The sequence below is a fragment of the Bufo bufo genome, chromosome 3 (assembly GCF_905171765.1).
Source record: "Bufo bufo chromosome 3, aBufBuf1.1, whole genome shotgun sequence".
NCBI lineage: Eukaryota > Metazoa > Chordata > Amphibia > Anura > Bufonidae > Bufo > Bufo bufo.
In genome coordinates, this window is record NC_053391.1 from 450,329,573 (window position 1) to 450,349,581 (window position 20,009).

A 20,009-nucleotide genomic window follows, 5' to 3' on the forward strand; every position below is an offset into this window, starting at 1 on the left:
GGTGTTATGTTAGTGTCGTTGTTTCAGCCTACCTAACGTGCCTTTCAGTTGCTCAGTCAAAAACCATTTGGTAAGAGTAAAGGGTCTGATTATTGTTCCAATTTCCGAGCTAGAGAGGATTTCACTATGAAGCTGCGCCATTTTTTAAAGAACTTTCCTACACTTCCCTCCTTACGCATTTCTGCTTCTCTACGATCCAGTGACAATAAACCTTTCAGGTTTTGCAAGGTTGACCCTCTTGAGGGGATCATACTAGACTGTTTTATATCTATAGGTCCCATTACGCAGGCCAATCATTGGGGTAATTATCAGGAAGGAGGGTTCCTAGGAATGCTTGTTCCGTATAATTGCCCTGTGTAAAGGTACTGCCGACCACCCGATCGATCACAGCAGCAATCCCGCGTCTCCATACAGTGGAGGTGATTGCTGCATATAAATGCTGGTCTAATTTCCTCTGAAGAGCAGGCAATTATCGGGAACGAGCAGATTGTTCCTGATAATTACCTGCTGTGGTGGCCTGTGTAAAGAGGCCTTATATAACATTCTGTCGAAAACAGCCTGTGTGTACTGTCAGTCTGACAATGGCACTGTTAGGCTGGTTTCACACGGGCATTGCGGGAAAAGATGCGGGTGCGTTGCGGAAACATACGCGATTTTTCCCCGCGAGTGCAAAGCGTTTCAATGTGTTTTGCACGCGCGTGAGAAAAATCGCCATGTTTGGTACCCAGACCCGAACCCAGACTTCTTCACAGAAGTTCGGGTTCAGTATTCTGTAAATTGTATTATTTTCCCTTATAACATGGTTATAAAGGAAAATAATGGCATTCTTTAATACAGAATGCTTAGTAGAAGGTCAATTGAGGGTTAAAAAAAAAAAAATGAACTCACCTCCTCTAATTGATCGCGTAGCTGCCGGACTCCTGTTCTTTCTTCAGGACCTGTCAAAGGACCTGTGGTGACGTCACTGAGCTCATCACATGATTCATTACCATGGTGATGGATCATGTGATGAGCTCAGTGACGTCACCACAGGTCCTTTGACAGGTCCTGAAGAAAGAACAGGATGGATCACATGATGGATCATGTGATGAGCTCAGTGACGTCACCACAGGTCCTTTGACAGGTCCTGAAGAAAGAACAGGATGGATCACATGATGGATCATGTGATGAGCTCAGTGACGTCACCACAGGTCCTTTGACAGGAACTGAAGAAAGAACAGGAGACCGGCAGCTACGCGATCAATTGGAGGAGGTGAGTTCATTTTATTTTATTCTTTTAACCCTCAATTGACCTTCTACTAAGCATTCTGTATTAAAGAATGCTATTATTTTCCTTTATAACCATGTTATAAGGGAAAATAATAAAATGTACAGAATACTTAACCCAAACCCGAACTTCTCCTAGCAACCGTGCGTGAAAATCGCACCTCATCCGCACTTGCTTGCGGATGCTTGCGATTTTCAAGCAGCCTCATTCACTTCTATGGGGTCTGCATTGCGTGAAAAACTCACAAAATAGAGCATGCTGCGATTTTCACACAACGCACAAGTTATGCGTGAAAATCACCGCTCATGTGCACAGCCCCATAGAAGTGAATGGGTCCAGATTAAGTGTGGGTGCAATGCGTTCACCTCACGCATTGCACCCGCGCGTAAATCTCGCCCGTGTGAAAAAGGCCTTAGGAATCTGGAATCCCTACTTCCTTGTTGCTTTATGATCATAATCATCTTGCTCATAAAGGAAGCAATTAAAATACTATACTAAGGATCTTCATTTGTGGATGAAATTCATGTGCTGTCCGCATGCTTTGCAGTCCCATAGAAATGAATGGGTTGGCGTGTGACCCACAAACAATGCAGATCAGACGTGGACCGAGAATATGGTGGTGCAATACTCTAGTAGACCTGGGTATGGTATCTCCAGTAACACAGCATTCAGAATGGAACATAACTATTGCTCATATGTCCATTTTATTTTTCTAGAAGTAATACTTCATGTCCAACCTTCCTTCTGCTGAAAACCAAGCCGGGCCAGGATTTTAGGCATTGTGAGTTTCTTCTTACTGAGCCCATAGGACTGCAGCCATACTGCTGATGAAACTTGCGCTGTTGCTTCCATATTTGCGGACATCCGTCATCGACATATAAAGAAATAAAGTGCATTCAGCACAATTTCTTTCCAGGCAGCTGAAATACAGATACAGATACAGACTTAGGGCTCATGCACACGACCGTATGTATTTTGCAGTCCGCAAAAAAACGGATCCGCAAAAAATACAGATGACGTCCATATGCATTCCGTATTTTGTAGAACGGAACAGCTGGCCCCTAACAGAACAGTACTGTCCTTGTCCGTAATGCGGACAATAATAGAACATGTTCTATTTTTTTGCTGAACGGAAATGCAGACATACGGAAACGGAATGCACACGGAGTAACTTACGTTTTTTTTGCAGACCCATTGAAATCAATGATTCCGCATACAGTCCGCAAAAAAAAACGGAACGGACACAAAGACGTTCGTCTGCATGAGCCCATATATGTTCCCAAACATTTCATCATTTGACAAATCTTATCAGAATTGTTTACTGATGGAGTAAAGAATTTTACTGTATTATTATTAAAGGGCATTTGTCAGTAGATTTGTACCTATGACACTGACTGAAAATTATGTTTTCATATATGCAAATGAGCCTCTAGGAGCAACGGGGGCGTTACCATTACACCTAGAGGCTCAGCTCTCTCTGCAACTGCCACACCCTCTGCACTTTGATTGATAGGGCTAGGCATGATGACATTTTCACCACCTGACCCTGTCAATCAAAGTGAAGAGGTTGCAGCAACAGAGAGCGGAACCTCTAGGTGTAATGCCAACGCCCCTGTTGCTCCTAGAAGCTCATTTGCATATTTTAAAATTTTTAAAAATTTTCTCAGCAATGTGGGCACCTATGAACATGGGACCAACTCAGATGCCTTCAGCTGCCAAGTGCACATGTAACAGATCAGCCAGTTTCATAGGTACAGAACTGCTGACAGATGCCCTTTAAAGAAAGCAGACATATGTAACAATAATAACTGAGGTCTGAGTGTTGGAGTTACTACATTGAAGTTAATTGACTCATCACAAAATTGACTGATGTTAAAAGATGTTGTGAAATCGTGGCACCTATCATCATATATAGCTATTACTTGTTAGTGCATGCAAATACTATAGAAAAAAACTGCCACATTAAAGTGTAAAAAACATACTTTAAAAGGAGTCTGTTAATACTGACCATGCTAAACTGCTGATAGAATACTTTTTGTGAAGATTTTATTATCAGGAGTAGTGTGAATATGAATTGTTATTCTGTCGGTTCTGGTTCTCAAAAGAGTTGTCCATCTCCAGAGGCCTGACAGGCACCATACTTACTGTACAGTGTCAGTAAATTACTTGGAGATCTAATTTTTTTGGGTAACCCCTAGCTGAGCTGATCAGGACAGCTGTCAGTGACAATGCTGCTGTCAGTGACAATGCTGCTGCCAGTGGGAGAGGGAACAATGGCGGTTGAGGGAGGAATGTTGTGCTGCACTGCGGTAGTAAACACTGCTAGGGGGTATTATGTGCACTTCATGGCAGTATCTGTTTCATATTGCTGGGTCCACTAAGGTATTTGGTGCTGCACATTAGTATTTGTTCGCTAGTGAGGCACCAGTACCACCATGTGTCAGCTGATAAGGCCAAAATATCTGAAAAGCCCTGATCTTTAGATTTATCTAATTATGGGCATTTAGGGTATGACCACACGGTGCAGTCGTGATCCAGTTAGGCTGAGGCCAGCTGCGGTTAAGAACCATGCCACCAATTAGGCCACAGCACCTGATATTTAACTAATGAAGACTGCACTGTATAGGTGGTCTGAATTCTCAATGGTTGCGCTGCACCTTCGGTACCACACGGGCATTAGGAATTCAGACCGCCTATACATTAGTTAAATATAAGGCGCTGTGGCCTAATTGGCCGAGCAGTGCATGACCGCAGCTGTCCGCGACTTAACCGGATTACGTGAAAAAAGTGTCCTTATTTAATCCATGAAGATGTCCGCAAAGGATCCGTGGATAGTACGTGTGTCCGTTTTTACCCTTTATGTGTCATCCGTAATCCACGGACTTTGCTCAGCTGAAAATAAATTTTAAGAGCATTACCTATCTGTCTTCCGTGAAAAAAGAACGCACCACGGATGCCATCCATGTTATGTCCAGGGTTTTCACAGACCCATAGACTTCAATGAGCGAGTTTGGTCCACATCGCATCTCTGTGATTTTTTTACTGACCCACAGTCAGTAAAAAAAATACTGATGTGTGAACGTACACATTTAAATCAATGGGTACGTGTGCTGACAGCACAGGTCCATGAAAAACGGAAGTGTGGAGGAGGCCTAAGACCCACTAAGTGGTGGCACCCAGATCTGAAGAGAAGCCTGGGAGTGAGCGGTCTGACAACAAGCCTGGTGGTATATACAGCTATTGGTCAATGCCGCATCCAGTATATGTAAGCGATTAGCTACATACAGAGTGTAGTGTAAAAACTATCTGATAATCTGCTCTGGGGTTGGAATGTATTTAGATGTCATTTCTGGAGTCTGAAGGGGTTGGAATTTATTTGTATTGCAGTGGTCAAGGGAAGTCATCATGGTGGTCTGTAGGCGTGAGCGAATCGACCTCCACATCATAGATTCGAAGTCAATTTGTTCAAAAACGTTGATGTTAAAGGAGTTATCTTACTTTAGTAAGTTGCATTTATCATGGATTCATTTTTCCATCACATTATACACTGCTCGTTTCCATGGTTACAGACCACCATGTAATCCATCAGTGGTGGTCGTGCTTGCACACTATAAGAAAAAGCATCAGCCTATCTACTGGCCAGGGACATGGGAGCGCAAATAGGCTAGTACTGTTTCCTACAGTGTGCAAGCACGACCACCACTGATGGATTACAGGGTGGTCTGTAACCATGGAAACGAGCAGTGTATAATGTGATGGAAAAATTAATCCAGCCAGCAAAGGAGACAATATGGACAATCACAATACATTAGTAAGTGGCTTGTAGTAACTTTCTCTACATGATAAATGCCACTTACTGAAGACAACCCCTTTAATGCTGTTTCTGTACAGCGTTAAAATGTATTGGCTCTGTGGAGCCAAACTTTGTCTCGCCAGAAGTTGTGCGATACTTCGGTGAATTACTACTGTATTCATATCTGCGTATTGAAAAACAATTTAAAATATTAATCCAACTGGGCTTTGGTATTGGCTGGTACCTCGGTACCAAAGCCCAGTTCGGATTGCTATTTTAAATTGTTTTTCAATACGCAGATATGAATACAGTGGGATCTCGCAAGACGAAGTTTGGCTCCATAGAGCCAATACATTTTATGGCTGTACGGAAACAGCATTAATATCTTAGTTTTTTAATGTATTGAGTTCGGATCTATGATGTGGAGGTCGATTCGCTCAAGCCTAGTAGTCTGGGCCAGATGGAGAAAAAAAAAAGAAAGAGAGATTTATCAAACTGGTGTAAAGTAGAACTGGCTTAGTTGCCCATAGCAACCAATCAGATTCCACCTTTTAATTTCCAAAGGGGCTCTGAAAAATGAAAGGTGGATTCTGATTGGTTGCTATGGGCAACTAAGCCAGTTCTACTTTACACCAGTTTTCACAAATCTCCCCCAATCATAGATGTCACATGTGAGTACTGGATTTAGGAGGATCTGTCACCTCTCCTGACAAGTCTGTTATGGTAAAACCTATTGCCCACAAGATCCCAGTTATGTAGCATCTATTCTGTGTTCTGCCATGCTTCTTTTATCCCCCCTGGAAATATAGAATATATAAATAGTGGTACAGCTCCAGTACTCAGCCACAAGGACTTCAGCTGTCACACGAATGTGTGATCCTGCAAAAAGCCTCAGTGTAGCCCGGGCCTAAGTGACAACTGGGTGCCACCATTTCCCTTGTCAATAGGATGTGCAACACTTTCAGCGATGACTGGACACCATCAGACCGTGTAAGGACATAGCCTTTGGCAAGGGGAATATTTAAATCAAGATGTTGGTTTATTCATACATTTCCAGGTGGAATAACAGAGGAACTGCACCATGAAGAGTTCTAAGAAAGGTGTTCCCGAATTATTGTATAAGAAATACACATCTGCAGGGAAGTTCCATCAGAAGCCTCTATAGCAGATGTTGGCAAAAAAAAAAGAGCAAAATGCAGCATGCAGAAGTATCTTGTCCTGCAAAATGGTAGTATTCCTACCGGAAACTGGATAGGACCTCATTATAGTCACCTGTGGGGCGCCAGTGGCGTCCGGTATATTAGGATCTGGCGATACCGCTTTTTGTACCTATGCCAGAACAGACAACTGGAATGTGGTCGTAGCCTAAGGCCTCTTGCACACAACCGTATGGCTTTTTCAGTATTTTGTGGTCCGCAAAAAACGGATCCACAAAAAATACAGATGCCGTCCGTGTGCATTCAGTTTTTCGCGGAACGGAACAGCTGGCCCCTGATAGAACAGCACTATCCTTGTCCGTTATGCGGACAACAATAGGACATGTTCTATCTTTGAATGGAACGGAAATACGGAAACGGAAGGCATACGGATTCATTTAAATGAATGGTTCCAAAAACGGTCTGTATACGGAACGCAAAAAACGGAACGTAAACAGAAAAAAAATGTTTGTGTGCAAGAGGCCTAAATGAGACTTAAATTACATAATATACAGTAACATGGTCTCAAAAAACAGGAAGTGCTCAACCACATATGCAGTGCAGGGGAGCAAATCCTGCACTTGTGGCGATCCCCAGCAAGAAAAGCGTACAATGGAGGATACCTGCAGCGGACCACAAGTGCCACATAGACATCCTACACAGGATAGCAAAATGTGTGGATGTGATTGACTATATCAAATAAAGATTTAGAATAGGTGCACTACTGTGGTGGATGCAATCAACCAAATCTAACTAAACCCACACACTGAGGCCTAGTTCACACGAACGTATGGCTTTTATAGTTTTTTGTGGTCCGTTTTTCACGGATCCGTTGTTCCGTTTCCATTTCTGTTCCGTTTTTCCGTATGACATATACAGTATACAGTAATTTACATAGAAAAAATTGGGCTGGGCATAAAATTTTCAATAGATGGTTCCGCAAAAACAGAACGGATACAGAAGACATACGGAGTACATTCCGTATGTGTTCAGTTTTTTTTGCGGACCCATTGACTTGAATAGAGCCACGGAACGTGATTTGCGGCCAAATATAGGACATGTTCTATCTTTGAACGGAACGGAAAAACGGAAATACGGAAACGGAATGCATATGGAGTACATTCCGTTTTTTTAACGGAACCATTGAAATGAATGGTTCCATATACGGAACACAAAAAAACGGCCTGTACACTCGCAAAAAAAAGATCGTGTGAACTAGGCCTGAATGAGACTTTAGCCAATATATCCTTATAAATGCCTAAATGAGACTCGGCGGCAGAGCGGACAGGTTCACTGTCGGTGTCTGCTCAGTGCTGGATTCTCTGGTACGGACCTGCTATCTGACCACTATATGGCGGTATTATTGGTTATAATGATGCTATGCCTGACCCTGTGACTAGATGTTTCTGAGTTCCACTCCTACTCTCTCTCCTAGGATGATGCTGTGGTTAGATGACTAAGATAGGTAATGCCGCTATCTCACCACAATATGGAGGAGGCGTTATTCTATGTGGGCAAGGGGGCTTGTGTGCCAGGCCGGCCTTGTGATCCCAGTCCCACCCTGCCCCTACCATAAGAGATCCTCTATGACAGGGAACTTAGATTGTGAGCCCCATTGGGGACAGTGTGATGAAAGCACTGCGGAATATGTCAGCGCTATATAAGGGAGGAAAATAAATCCATACATACTGGATGTCTGAGAGTAAACCCAGCTGATAGTGTTACAGTCTCTAGTGCGGTCTGTAATCAGCCACTACAGCTGAGACTGGCGGACTATAGGACGTCCAGACGTTTCTGCAGACTGTCTCCACTGATATCGTGTGCAGCGCCGCAGACTTTGGTTTTTGTACACCTGTACATTTCCTTTCCCAAACTACTTACCTGCACGCACCTACCCTCTGGAGCCGGGGCGCCGATTTGTTGACCATAGAAACGGCCGGTTGCTAAGTTCCGCCCAATCAGAGGCCAGCGCCCTCCCCTGTGTAACTGTGCCTGGCTGAGGGGGGGAGTGGTTATATATAAGGGGCGGGACGGACTGTTACCTCTCTGCGACATTCCAGTCAGCGCATGCGCTTGTATGTGTGGTACAGAACTGACTGCAGGGCCTCCCTCTCCCCTGCTGTGTGGGTTGCCATGCAAATGTTATGCAATCCTGGTCATAAAAGGAGCAATTGGCATTAGAGATGGGTTTACAGACGTGGTCGTAGATGAATATCATTTACTTCATAATAAAGCCCGTATATCAGTGCCTGCTGCCGGCTATACCTGCGCTCTATGAGGAGCAATTATTTTATATTAATTATTATTTTTTTATTATTATTCTTTTTATATTTTTTTAAGGGCCTGTTCACACACGGATTGACGCTGTCAAAATCTGCTTAGACCACTGCAGAAACCGCCATGGTCGCCCACTTTGGATAACACGAACCTGGGAACTAACCGCAAGTGGGGGAACCCGTCAGCATCAAAATGGAGCATAAACTGCCAGCAGTGCCTTAAAGCTGATGACATCAGGTTCCTAATGATGTCCGAGGCGCATGATCACCGTAAAACAACTTTTATTCCCCTGTCGTATGCAAATGAGGTTCTTGAAGTCAAGGGGACAGCGGATTTCACACTTAAAGGGAATCTGTCACCTGGTTTGACCATATTAAGCTCTCACCATTGCCATGTTTAATAAAATACCTTATTTCCTGCAGGGGTTTTCTTTCTTATATTCATTCTTTCATTTAGCTAAAAAAGCGATCTTTGTATTATGCAAATGAACCCTGAAGGTGCCCAGAAGGGCGTTATTCTTCACCCTCTGAGCCCAGTGACACTTTTGAGGCTGTCGGATCGCACAGGCAGTAGGCGGTTCTGCGCCTGCGCGAGATTTCAGCAGGACGAATTGAAGATTCCAGGTGCGTGGCTTGAATGAATTAGCTGACGTAGCAGAGGGGGCGGCACCGTTAAACTAGGGTGTGGGACGATACTGCATAACGAGGAGGCGTGCTTGGGCTCTAAATAAAGGCGGGCTAGGCACTGCAGGGGGGCGTTACTGGGCTCAGAGGGTGAAGAATAACGCCCTTCTGGGCACCTTCAGGGTTCATTTGCATAATACAAAGATCGCTTTTTTAGCAAAATGAAAGCATGAATATAAGAAAGAAAACCACTGCAGGAGATAAGGTATTTTATTAAACATGGCAATGGTGAGAGCTTAATATGGTCAAACCAGGTGACAGATTCCCTTTGAAGGGGTTATCCGAATTATGAAAAAAAAAAATATAGCACTGTAAATCTGATGGTCAGCGATATATAACTGAGCTAAGCAAGTTTTCGTCAAAAAAATATCTATATCCTCATTTCCCTGGTTCTCTTTTGGCCCTTTGTTTACCTGCAATGAGAACCATCTCTGCCCCTCCCCCTACTCTGCTAAGGGAGTGAATACAAGAGCTGCCCTGAGTGACATGTCTGCCTGCTGGGAGACTCTGCAGCATCTTGTATGTGTAGGACTACAAGTCCCAGCTGTATAATGGCACTGCTGATACACACAGGATCTTCCCCCTACCTATTCTTGTGCAATGCTCAGCAGAACTCCTCTATCAGCTCCTCTGCCCAGCATTTGTCTCCTCACTGCCTGCAGCTACTCAGTAAAGCCTTCAGCCCTGAGTCTGTGCAGCTGAAGGGGTTAAGAATCCAGGGAGAGAGCAGACGGCAGTGAAGGGGGGCATGGCCAGCACAGTGACATCTCCTGTACAGGCACATATCTGCTCTCTCAGGCTTGTGCACCAAACATCATCAGAGCAGGGAGAGAAGCTGACATCACAGTTCATGTGACCCTCAGTGAAATCTGAGAAAAGAGCAGATGCAGTAAGTGCATGGTAAAGCTGTTACATTTGCCTAGTTAGAAAGATACAAAGAACAAAAAAATAACTCAGACTACCCCTTTAAAGTCAAGCTCACCCTGCCCTCTTCCCAACCCTTCGCATTTAATTGATGGCCTTTTGAATTCTGAATTCTATCCTGAGATTTTGCGCATGCGCCATATGACCGACTTTCTGACGCCTGCACATTGATCTCCGCTGTAGTGTAATAGGTTCAGCGAGTCAATGTGCAGGCGTTCTGATCCTGTGACTCACACTGATACAGGATGGTGTTCTCTGAAGTGCTTACCCATTTGAGTCTGCATGTGCGCATTGACCCGCTGAGGCCAAGTACACTACAGCAGGGATCGATGCAAAGGCACCGGAAACGAGATCATATGGCGCTTGCACGAAATCTCAGGATGAAATTGTGCCTGAAAGAATCCAAAAGGCCTTTAATCAAATGGGAAGAAGGCGGGTGAGCTTGACTTCAAGAACTTCATTTGCATACGACCTGCGGGGGAATAAAAGTTGTTTTACAGCGATCATGCGCCTCGGACATCTTACACAAGAACAGCATTAGAAACCTGATGACTGCAGCTGTAAGGTACTGCTGGTGGTTTATGGTCCATTTTGGTACTGACAGCTTCCCTTTAAAGAGACGGCTTGCTACACGCCTCTCCAAGAAGGGACATGGCACAGCTTTAACCCCTTAGTGACCAGCCTGTTTTGGGCAATAATGACCAGGAGATTTTTTTCATCATTGTCTTGCAAGAGCGATAACTTTCTTATTTTTCCGTCTGTAGCTGTATAAGGGCTTGTTTTTTGCAGGACAAGTTGTAGTTTTTAATGGTGCCATTTTGGTGTACACATAACTTACTGATTAACTTTTATCAACTCTTCCTGGGAGGGAGATGGGGTGTTTCCGTTATAAATTTAGCGGCATTCATTTTTTTCGGTTTCATAAATAATGATAACATTATTCACTGGGTTACACATAGTTTTTTTTTATGTTTTACTACTTTTGCACAATAAAACCCCTTTTTTTTTTTTTTTTGCGGAAAATGTTTTTGCATCACCACATCTGAAGACCCATAACTTTTTTATTTTTCTTTCTATGGAGCTTGGTTTTTGCAGGACAACTTGTAGTTTTCATTAGTAACATTTAAAGGTACATAACACTTTTGATTGCCTTTTATTAAATTTTTTGTTGGCAACTAAGCAAAAAGCAGCAATTCTGTTTTTTGTTTTTTTTTATGACGTTCACCGCATGGGATAAATTACATGATCATTGCATAGTGCGGGTCATTACGAATGTGGAGATACCAAATATGTGGATGAGATTTTATTTTTGACATTTTTTCAATGGAAAAAAGGTATATTTTTTTACTTGACATTTTTTTAAATACTTTTTTTAAACAGTTTTTAACCATTTAATAGTCACACAAGGGGACTATATATAATAGACAGTCTGTTGATCGCTTCTAAAATATACTGAACTATTCCTGCAGCCTGCTGGGAGGCAGACCTGGAACCTACACTAGGCACTAGGCCTGCCTGCACTGGCATCAGCACCCCAAAATCTCATTTGCACGGTGCCAATGGGAGACAGAGGGAGTCTGCCCCCTCTCTAACTGCTTACATCCGACAGGCGGCATTTCCCGCTGCATGTGAGAGGATAAACAGCCAGGATTGGTGTTCCTGCTGGTCTGGGCTGTTAGAGCAGGAGCACGGCTCACATCCCAGAGCTAAGCCCCGGCTCTCCGCTGCATCGGAGACCAATGTGGCACTTAGACTGGCCCAGCTTAAAGGGCATCTGTCAGCAGATTTGTAACTATGATGCTGGCTGACCTGTTACATGTGCTTGGCAGCTGAAGACATCTGTGTTGATCCCACATTTATATGTGCCCACATTGCTGACTGATTCCTGCACCATACACTGGCCATTGCACCCACGCCCAACCTATAACATTAAGGGGATCCCAACTACTATCAGGCAGGAGCTCCGATATCAGGGTGTGCCCTCCTAACACTGCCCTGGCCCTAGGGAGCATCAGTGTGAGGGTCTCCACTGTGATTGTTACAGGCAGAGCTGCTCTGCTCCTCCGCCACCAAAGCTACCCCATTCAGATGAATGGAAATGAATATCCGTTACAGAAATTTTCTGCAGCAAAATCTTCCTCTTGAGAAGGTACCGCAAGGGTTTATGTCTCACATGGGGCATTATCCCCGACTATAGGCCACCGATGACATCACCAACCTCAGTATACATTTTATACAGAGCATCAGTATCCAGGGCATTTAAAGCTTTATTATGGTTAGATGAAGTCATTCCCTGTCCACACAGACCCCTGGGGGCCCCAACAATCACAAGAATGGGGGCCCTGTATCTCAAATGAATGGAGTGACAGGTCGAGCATGCCAGAGATAGCCGTGTACAAATGCTTGGCTATTTCTGGCATTCCCATAGAGATGAATGGATTGGTAATGCTCATGCTCGAGCTACAGCTCCATTCATTTTACGAGCCCCTAGTTTTGTAATCATAGTGGTCCCAACGATTGAACCCCCATGATCTAATAGTTATCCTCTGTCCTGTGGATAACTTCCAGTAATAGGAATACTTAGTCACTATAAGGCACATTACATGGCATATTACTCATCTGAAAGGGCTTCACATTTAAATGCGGCAGCTTGTCACATATAAATGACATCACTGGCATTTTCACAGTAAGTTAGCACATAACAGTCCAACATGGATGGCATTGCCACTGTAACAGGGTCATTTGTAGCCCATAGCCATGGAACAGGAACAGTACAAAACAGTCAAGGGATAGACTTTCTTTTAAAGGGGTTGTCCGGGTTCAGAGCTGAACCCGGACATACCTCCATTTTCACCCAGGCAGCCCCCTGACTTGAGCATTGGAGCAGTTCATGCTCCAATGATCTTCATTCGCCCCGTTCTAAATCGGGCAGGGAAAAGGCATTTTCCGGAGTTCCAGTGATGTACCGGGCTCTCCATGGGGCTGCCAGGAAGCCCAGTGACGTCACTGGCACTGATGGGTGGGCTTTAATGCTGCGCTAGCCAGTAAAACGGCTAGGGCAGCGCTAAAGCACGCCCATCTGAGCCGGTGACGTCAATGAACACACTGCCGGGCGGAAGCTTCCGCCCAGCAGTGTGTTATTGTAAACAAAAGAGCCCGTGCCCTGCGCGAACTAGCACAGGGCAAGGGAGCGCATCGGAGCATGAGATGCTTCGATGCTAACATCAGGGGAGATGCCTGGGTGAAAATAAGGGTAGCTCTGAACCCGAACAACCCCTTTAAGAGTGGCCCTGGTCATAAATGGTGCTCTGTGGCTTGCTGAGATGAATTCTTCAATGACTGCGAGCTACAGTGATCCCATTGTTCTGTATTCTCTGAAGCTGAGGTCTTCATCAATATTCCACTTAAAGTTTTTTTTTTCATTTTTATTTAAATTACATATTGTTTGCTCATCTCGGTGCTAAATTTGCAAAACCGGTGCTTCTGTGCTACACAAGCCTTGACGTATATGATGACATGAGCCTATCAGTCATTTCACTTTAAAATGACCTCAGTCTTAGCTTTTCTAAGAATTTCAGATGTGTCTAAAGTATAATAAATCCATTTTATGGTGATATGTTGAATGCTTGCTTATTTGAAAAAGCAGTGACTCCTACAGTTTGCAATTCAGATTGTTCTGACAAGAGGCGTGTTTTGTCTATTAAATACCAGCCAATAATCACCCAATTTGTGACTCACGTCTTCTATTGTCAATGATTAAGATACTGTATAGCATTCAAACTAAGGAGGAGACATATACAGTCTCAAAAGAATAAGTAAGTGACTGAGACGAGAGAATCGATTTTTCTCAACAACAAGAAGGGCTGTCCTCACTGCTGCATGACTGACCGGGCCACACATCTCACCAGTGATGGCCAGTTCGCATTGTTTGCCCGCGAACAATGCGAACAATGCGAACTGGCCATCACTGCATCTCACTACTAGTAGTGCATGCATGGTCGCTGGCCCAGTAGTGGAAATAGAGCCTCTGCGCATGCACTGCAACTCAGAGCAGCAGCACAGGCACAGGATTAACCCCTTAAGGACTCGGCCCTATTTCACCTTATGGACTTGGCCATTTTTTGCAAATCTGACCACTGTCACTTTAAGTGCTGATAACTTTAAAACGCTTTGACTTACCCAGGCCGTTCTGAGATTGTTTTTTCGTAACATATTGTACTTCATGACACTGCTAAAATTGGGTCAAAAAAGTTAATTTTTTTGCATAAAAAAATACAATTTTTACCAAAAATTTTGAAAAATTAGCAAATTTCAAACTTTCAGTTTCTCTACTTCTGTAATACATAGTAATACCCCCAAAAATTGTGATGATTTTACATTCCCCATATGTCTACTTCATGTTTGTAGCATTTTGGGAATGATATTTTATTTTTTGGGGATGTTACAAGGCTTAGAAGTTTAGAAGCAAATTTTTAAATTTTCAGAAATCTTCAAAATCCCACTTTTTATGGACCAGTTCAGGTTTGAAGTCATATTGTGAGGCTTAGATAATAGAAACCTCCCAAAAATGACCCCATTCTAGAAACTACACCCCTCAAGGTATTCAAAACTGTTTTTTCAAACTTTATTAACCCTTTAGGTCTTCCACAAGAGTTAATGGCAGATGGAGAAACAATTTTGAAATTTATATTTTTTTGGAAAATTTTCCAATATAATCAATTTTTTCCAGTAGTAAAACAAGGGTTAACTGCCTAACAAAACTCAAAATGGGTTGCCCCGATTCTGTAGTTTGCAGAAACACCCCATATGTGGTCGTAAACTACTGTTTGGCCGAACGGGAGCACATAGAAGGAGGGGAACACCATATGGGTTTTGGAAGGCAGATTTTGCAGGACTGGTTTTGTTTATACTATGTCCCATTTGAAGCCCCCTGTTGCACCCCTAGAATAGAAATTTCAAAAAGTGACTCCATCTAAGAAAGTACACCCCTCAAGGTATTCAAAACTGGGTTTACAAACTTTGTTAACCCTTTAGGTGTTCCACAAGAGTTGATGGCAGATGGAGAAACAATTTTGAAATTTCTATTTTTTGGAAAATTTTCCAATATAATCAATTTTTTCCAGGAGTAAAACAAGGGTTAACTGCCAAACAAAACTCAAAATGGGTTGCCCTGATTCTGTAGTTTGCAGAAACACCCCATATGTGGTCGTAAACTACTGTTTGGCCGAACGGGAGCACATAGAAGGAGGGGAACACCATATGGGTTTTGGAAGGCAGATTTTGCAGGACTGGTTTTTTTTATACCATGTCCCATTTGAAGCCCCCTGTTGCACCCCTAGAATAGAAATTTCAAAAAAGTGACTCCATCTAAGAAAGTACACCCCTCAAGGTATTCAAAACTGGGTTTACAAACTTTGTTAACCCTTTAGGTGTTCCACAAGAGTTGATGGCAGATGGAGAAACAATTTTAAAATTTCTATTTTTTGGAAAATTTTCCAATATAATCAATTTTTTCCAGGAGTAAAACAAGGGTTAACTGCCAAACAAAACTCAAAATGGGTTGCCCCGATTCTGTAGTTTGCAGAAACACCCCATATGTGGTCGTAAACTACTGTTTGGCCGAACGGGAGCACATAGAAGGAGGGGAACACCATATGGGTTTTGGAAGGCAGATTTTGCAGGACTGGTTTTGTTTATACCATGTCCCATTTGAAGCCCACTGTTGCACCCCTAGAATAGAAATTTCAAAAAAGTGACTCCATCTAAGAAAGTACACCCCTCAAGGTATTCAAAACTGGGTTTACAAACTTTGTTAACCCTTTAAGTGTTCCACAAGAGTTGATGGCAGATGGAGAAACAATTTTGAAATTTCTATTTTTTGGAAAATTTTCCAAAATAATCAATTTTTTCCAGGAGTAAAACAAGGGTTAACTGCCGAACAAAACTCAAAATGGGTTGCCCCGATTCTGTAGTTTGCAGAAACACCCCATATGTGGTCGTAAACTACTATTTGGCTAAACGGCAGGACATAGAAGAAGGGGAACGTCATATGGTTTTTGGAAGGCAGATTTTGCTGGACTGGTTTATTTACACCATGTACCCTTTCAAGCCCCCTGATGCACCCCTAGAGTAGAAACTCCACAAAAGTGACCCCATCTAGGAAACTACGGGATAAGGTGGTTGTTGTTTTGGGACTATTTTAGGGGTAAATATGATTTTTGGTTGCTCTATATTACTCTTTTTTGAGGCAATGTAACAAAAAAAAAAATCTAAAATTGTTTCTACATTCGCTATTTAGTTTTGTGGAACACCTAAAGGGTTAACATAGTTTGTAAAGTAACTTTTGAATACCTTGAGGGGTGTAGTTTCTTAGATGGGGTCACTTTTTTGGAGTTTCTAGTCTAGGCTACATCAGGGGGGGCTTCTAATGGGACATGGTGTCAAAAAAAAAACTGTCCATCAAAATCTGCCTTCTAGAAACCATATGGAGTTCCCTTCGTTCTATGCCCTGCCGTGCGGCTATATAGCCATTTACGACCACATATGGGGTGTTTCTGCAAACTACAGAATCAGGGCCATAAATATTGAGTTTTGTTTGGCGGTTAACCCTTGCTTTATTACCGGCAAAAAGGATTCAAATGGAAATTTTGCCCAAAAATGGGTGTTTTGGCACCGTTTTTATTTTATATTTTTAACACCGTTCATCCGAGGCATTTGGGCAAAAGTTATTTTTATAGCGACGACTTTTACGCACGCGACGATGCCCAATATGTATGGTTCTCAGACTTTGGAGACACTAAGCAGGCATCCTAAAAACTGCGGCCCTCCAGATGTTGTAAAACTACAATTCCCACCATGCCCTGCTGATGGCTGTAGGTTGTCTGGGCATGCTGGGAGTTATAGTTTTACAACATCTGGAGGGCCGCAGTTTGAGGATGCCTGCACTAAAACTAATATTTTTTTGGGGAAAAAAAAATGTTTCCGTGTCTCCAAAGTCTGAGAGCCATAGTTTTTTATGTTCTCTAGTGGACTGTTGGGGATTATAAAAATTTAGTACTCCATGGAAGTGTGATACTCCCTGAAGCAATCGATAACGCAGAGGCCTGGATGATCGGGGCAAGTGTCGCACTGAGTGGTGGTGTCCTTCCGTATCCCCCTCCTGCGACACACTCTGCACTTTTTTTGGGTTCGTCCCTTCTTTCCAGTATGGGGGACCACACCTGGAAAGTGTTGGCGAGGGACGATCCGGGCGCCTCCAATTCCCGAGGTACTCCGGCCTGCTCTTTCCCGGTCCGAAAAGATCAGGTCCTTGAGGACTGCCTCATAGAATTGGAGGAATGTCCCTGTGCTGCCAGCGCTTCGGGATAGTACAAAAGAGTTGTACATGGCAACCTGCACCAAGTAGACCGCAACTTTTTTGTACCATGCCCGGGTTTTGCGCATGGCGTTATATGGCTTGAGGACTTGATCCGAGAGATCAACTCCTCCCATATACCGATTGTAGGCGACGATACAATCGGGCTTGAGGACCGTTGCCGCGGTACCTCGCACAGGGACTGGGGTGATGCCGTTACCGTGGATTGTGGACAGCATAAGGACATCCCTCTTGTCCTTATACCTGACCAGCAACAGGTTTCCACTGGTAAGTGCACGGGTCTCACCCCTGGGGATAGGTACCTGGAGGGGGTAGGCAGGGAGGCCGCGTTGATTTTTCCGCACGGTCCCACAAGCGAACGTGGATCTGGCGGCAAGGGACCTGAACAAGGGAATGCTGGTATAAAAGTTGTCCACGTACAAGTGGTAACCCTTATCCAGCAGTGGGTACATAAGGTCCCACACGAGTTTCCCGGTAACACCCAGAGTGGGGGGACATTCTGGGGGTTGAATCCGGGAATCTCGCCCCTCGTACACACGAAATTTGTAAGTGTACCCTGAGGTACTCTCACAAATTTTGTATAGCTTCACGCCATACCTCGCCCGCTTTGTGGGAATATATTGGCGGAAACTGAGTCTCCCCTTGAACGCAACGAGAGACTCATCAACCGCGACCTCCCTTCCAGGTACGTAGGCCTGCTGAAATGTGGTCCCAAAGTGATCGATGACCGGCCGTATCTTGTACAGCCGGTCATAGGCAGGATCACTTCGGGGGGGACATGCTGCATTATCGGAATAATGCAGACATTTCCGGATGGCCTCAAACCGGGGACGTGTCATGACCATACTGTACAGTGGGGTCTGGTATAGGACGTCCCCACTCCAGTATTGCCTGACACTGGGTTTTTGGACTAGACCCATATGCAGCACGAGGCCCCAAAATGTCCTCATCTCGGCTGCACTGACCGGCGTCCAGCCACCGGGTCTAGCCAAAAATGAGCCTGGGTTTTGAGCGACGAACTGTTGGGCGTACAGATTCGTCTGCTCCACCATCAGATTCACCAGTGGGTTACTGAAAAAAAAACTAAAATAGTCTATTTCAGTAAACCCCACTGTGGGAATCTGGATTCCAGGATTGCCAGCAAAATCCGGAATCTCAGGCTCAAAGTCCACTGGGGGACACCAGCTAAGTTCATCGGCAGGGGGCTCCGGTGGACTTATTTGGTGGGCCGGGAAACCAGTACGAACCCCAGGGCGGCTCGTACTAGGGTGGGCCACAGGATCCCTAGCATGTGGGGCCCCTGGCTCCGCCTGGCGGCGTCTCCGCCGCCTTGGTGGCTCATCGTCATCAGATGATGATGAGGAGGATGCGGATGATAAAAGGAACGTGGGGTCATCCTCATCCTCACTGGGGCTCTCAGAGTCGGAGGCAATCTGGGCGTATGCCTCCTCGGCCGAGAACATCCGGCGGGCCATGGGTGTGTGTGCGTGTATGTGTGCGTGTGTGGAAACCTTTATTATATGTGCGTGTGTGTGGGGGCAACGGGTGTTCGCGTACTAAAAAAGGCAAAAAAAGAAAGGGCAAGTGTTAGGAAAAAAAAAGTTCAAACTTGCTGATCAGCGGTACAACGCTGATCAGCGGTCGGTGGGGTGGTGGGGCGGGCGATGCGCTAACACTAGACGGACGCTAAAAAGTGCCGGACAGTCAGCGCACGCAGAAAAAAAAAAAGTGGTGGTAAGGGGGCTGGTGGTCAGGGGAGGGGGGGGGGCTGGTGGTGGGGGGCTGGTGGTGGGGAAGGGGGGTGGGGTGGGGGGCTGGTGGTGGGGGGGGCAAGTGGCAGGGGGGGATCTGGGGTCTGATGGATGGATCAAAGAAAGTTTGGAAATAAAAGTTTTTTTTTTTTTTCTAACTAACTTTTCCCTTCTTTCCCTGCCTAACGGTGCCTCTCCCTCACTGACCCTAACCTACCTGGGTGGCGATGGGTGCAGGAGGGTGATGGATGCCGATTGTGGGGACACAGGAGCTCGTTCTGGACGGTGCTGCACGGTCAGGGTGCTGGACAGGAAGAGGAGGGGAGAGAGGAGCGCAGGAAGTTTGAATCTCGCGCCTCTCTCCCCTGCTCCAATCAGCACCCTGGACAGCGGCGTTCAGCACCAGGGCCAGCACCGCCTCTCCAAATCCTCGGACTGCGATAGGTGGTGTAAAATTACGCCACCGATCGCAGTCTTTTTCCGGTTCATCGGGTCACAGGACACCCGAATGGACCGGAAACGCAGAAAACCGTAGGTCTGAATTGACCTGCGGTTTTCTGCGATCGTCGATGCGGGGGGGTCAAATGACCCCCCCCCTGCATTGTTACGGGATGCCGGCTGAATGATTTCAGCCGAAATCCCGTTCCGATTAACCCCTGGGGCGCCGGAATGCCGATTTCAAGGTAGGACGTACCGGTACGCCCTGAGTCCTTAAGGACTCGGGAAATAGGGCGTACCGATAC

At 44.8% G+C, this 20,009-nt stretch overlaps 1 protein-coding gene across 1 annotated transcript in view; it reads right to left on the bottom strand.

Annotated features, from left to right (window-relative positions):
- VWA3B (von Willebrand factor A domain containing 3B) overlaps nt 1-8,228 on the bottom strand; it is a 185,442-nt gene extending 177,214 nt beyond the window's left edge. The window contains exons 1-2 of the mRNA XM_040425122.1: nt 8,139-8,228; nt 2,005-2,139 (exon numbers count right to left, since the gene is read on the bottom strand). Of these exons, the coding sequence (XP_040281056.1) occupies nt 2,005-2,131 (127 nt within the window). The 5' untranslated portion in view covers nt 2,132-2,139; nt 8,139-8,228. The remainder of the gene's footprint in view (nt 1-2,004; nt 2,140-8,138) is intronic.
- Between the last annotated feature and the right edge of the window lie 11,781 nt (nt 8,229-20,009).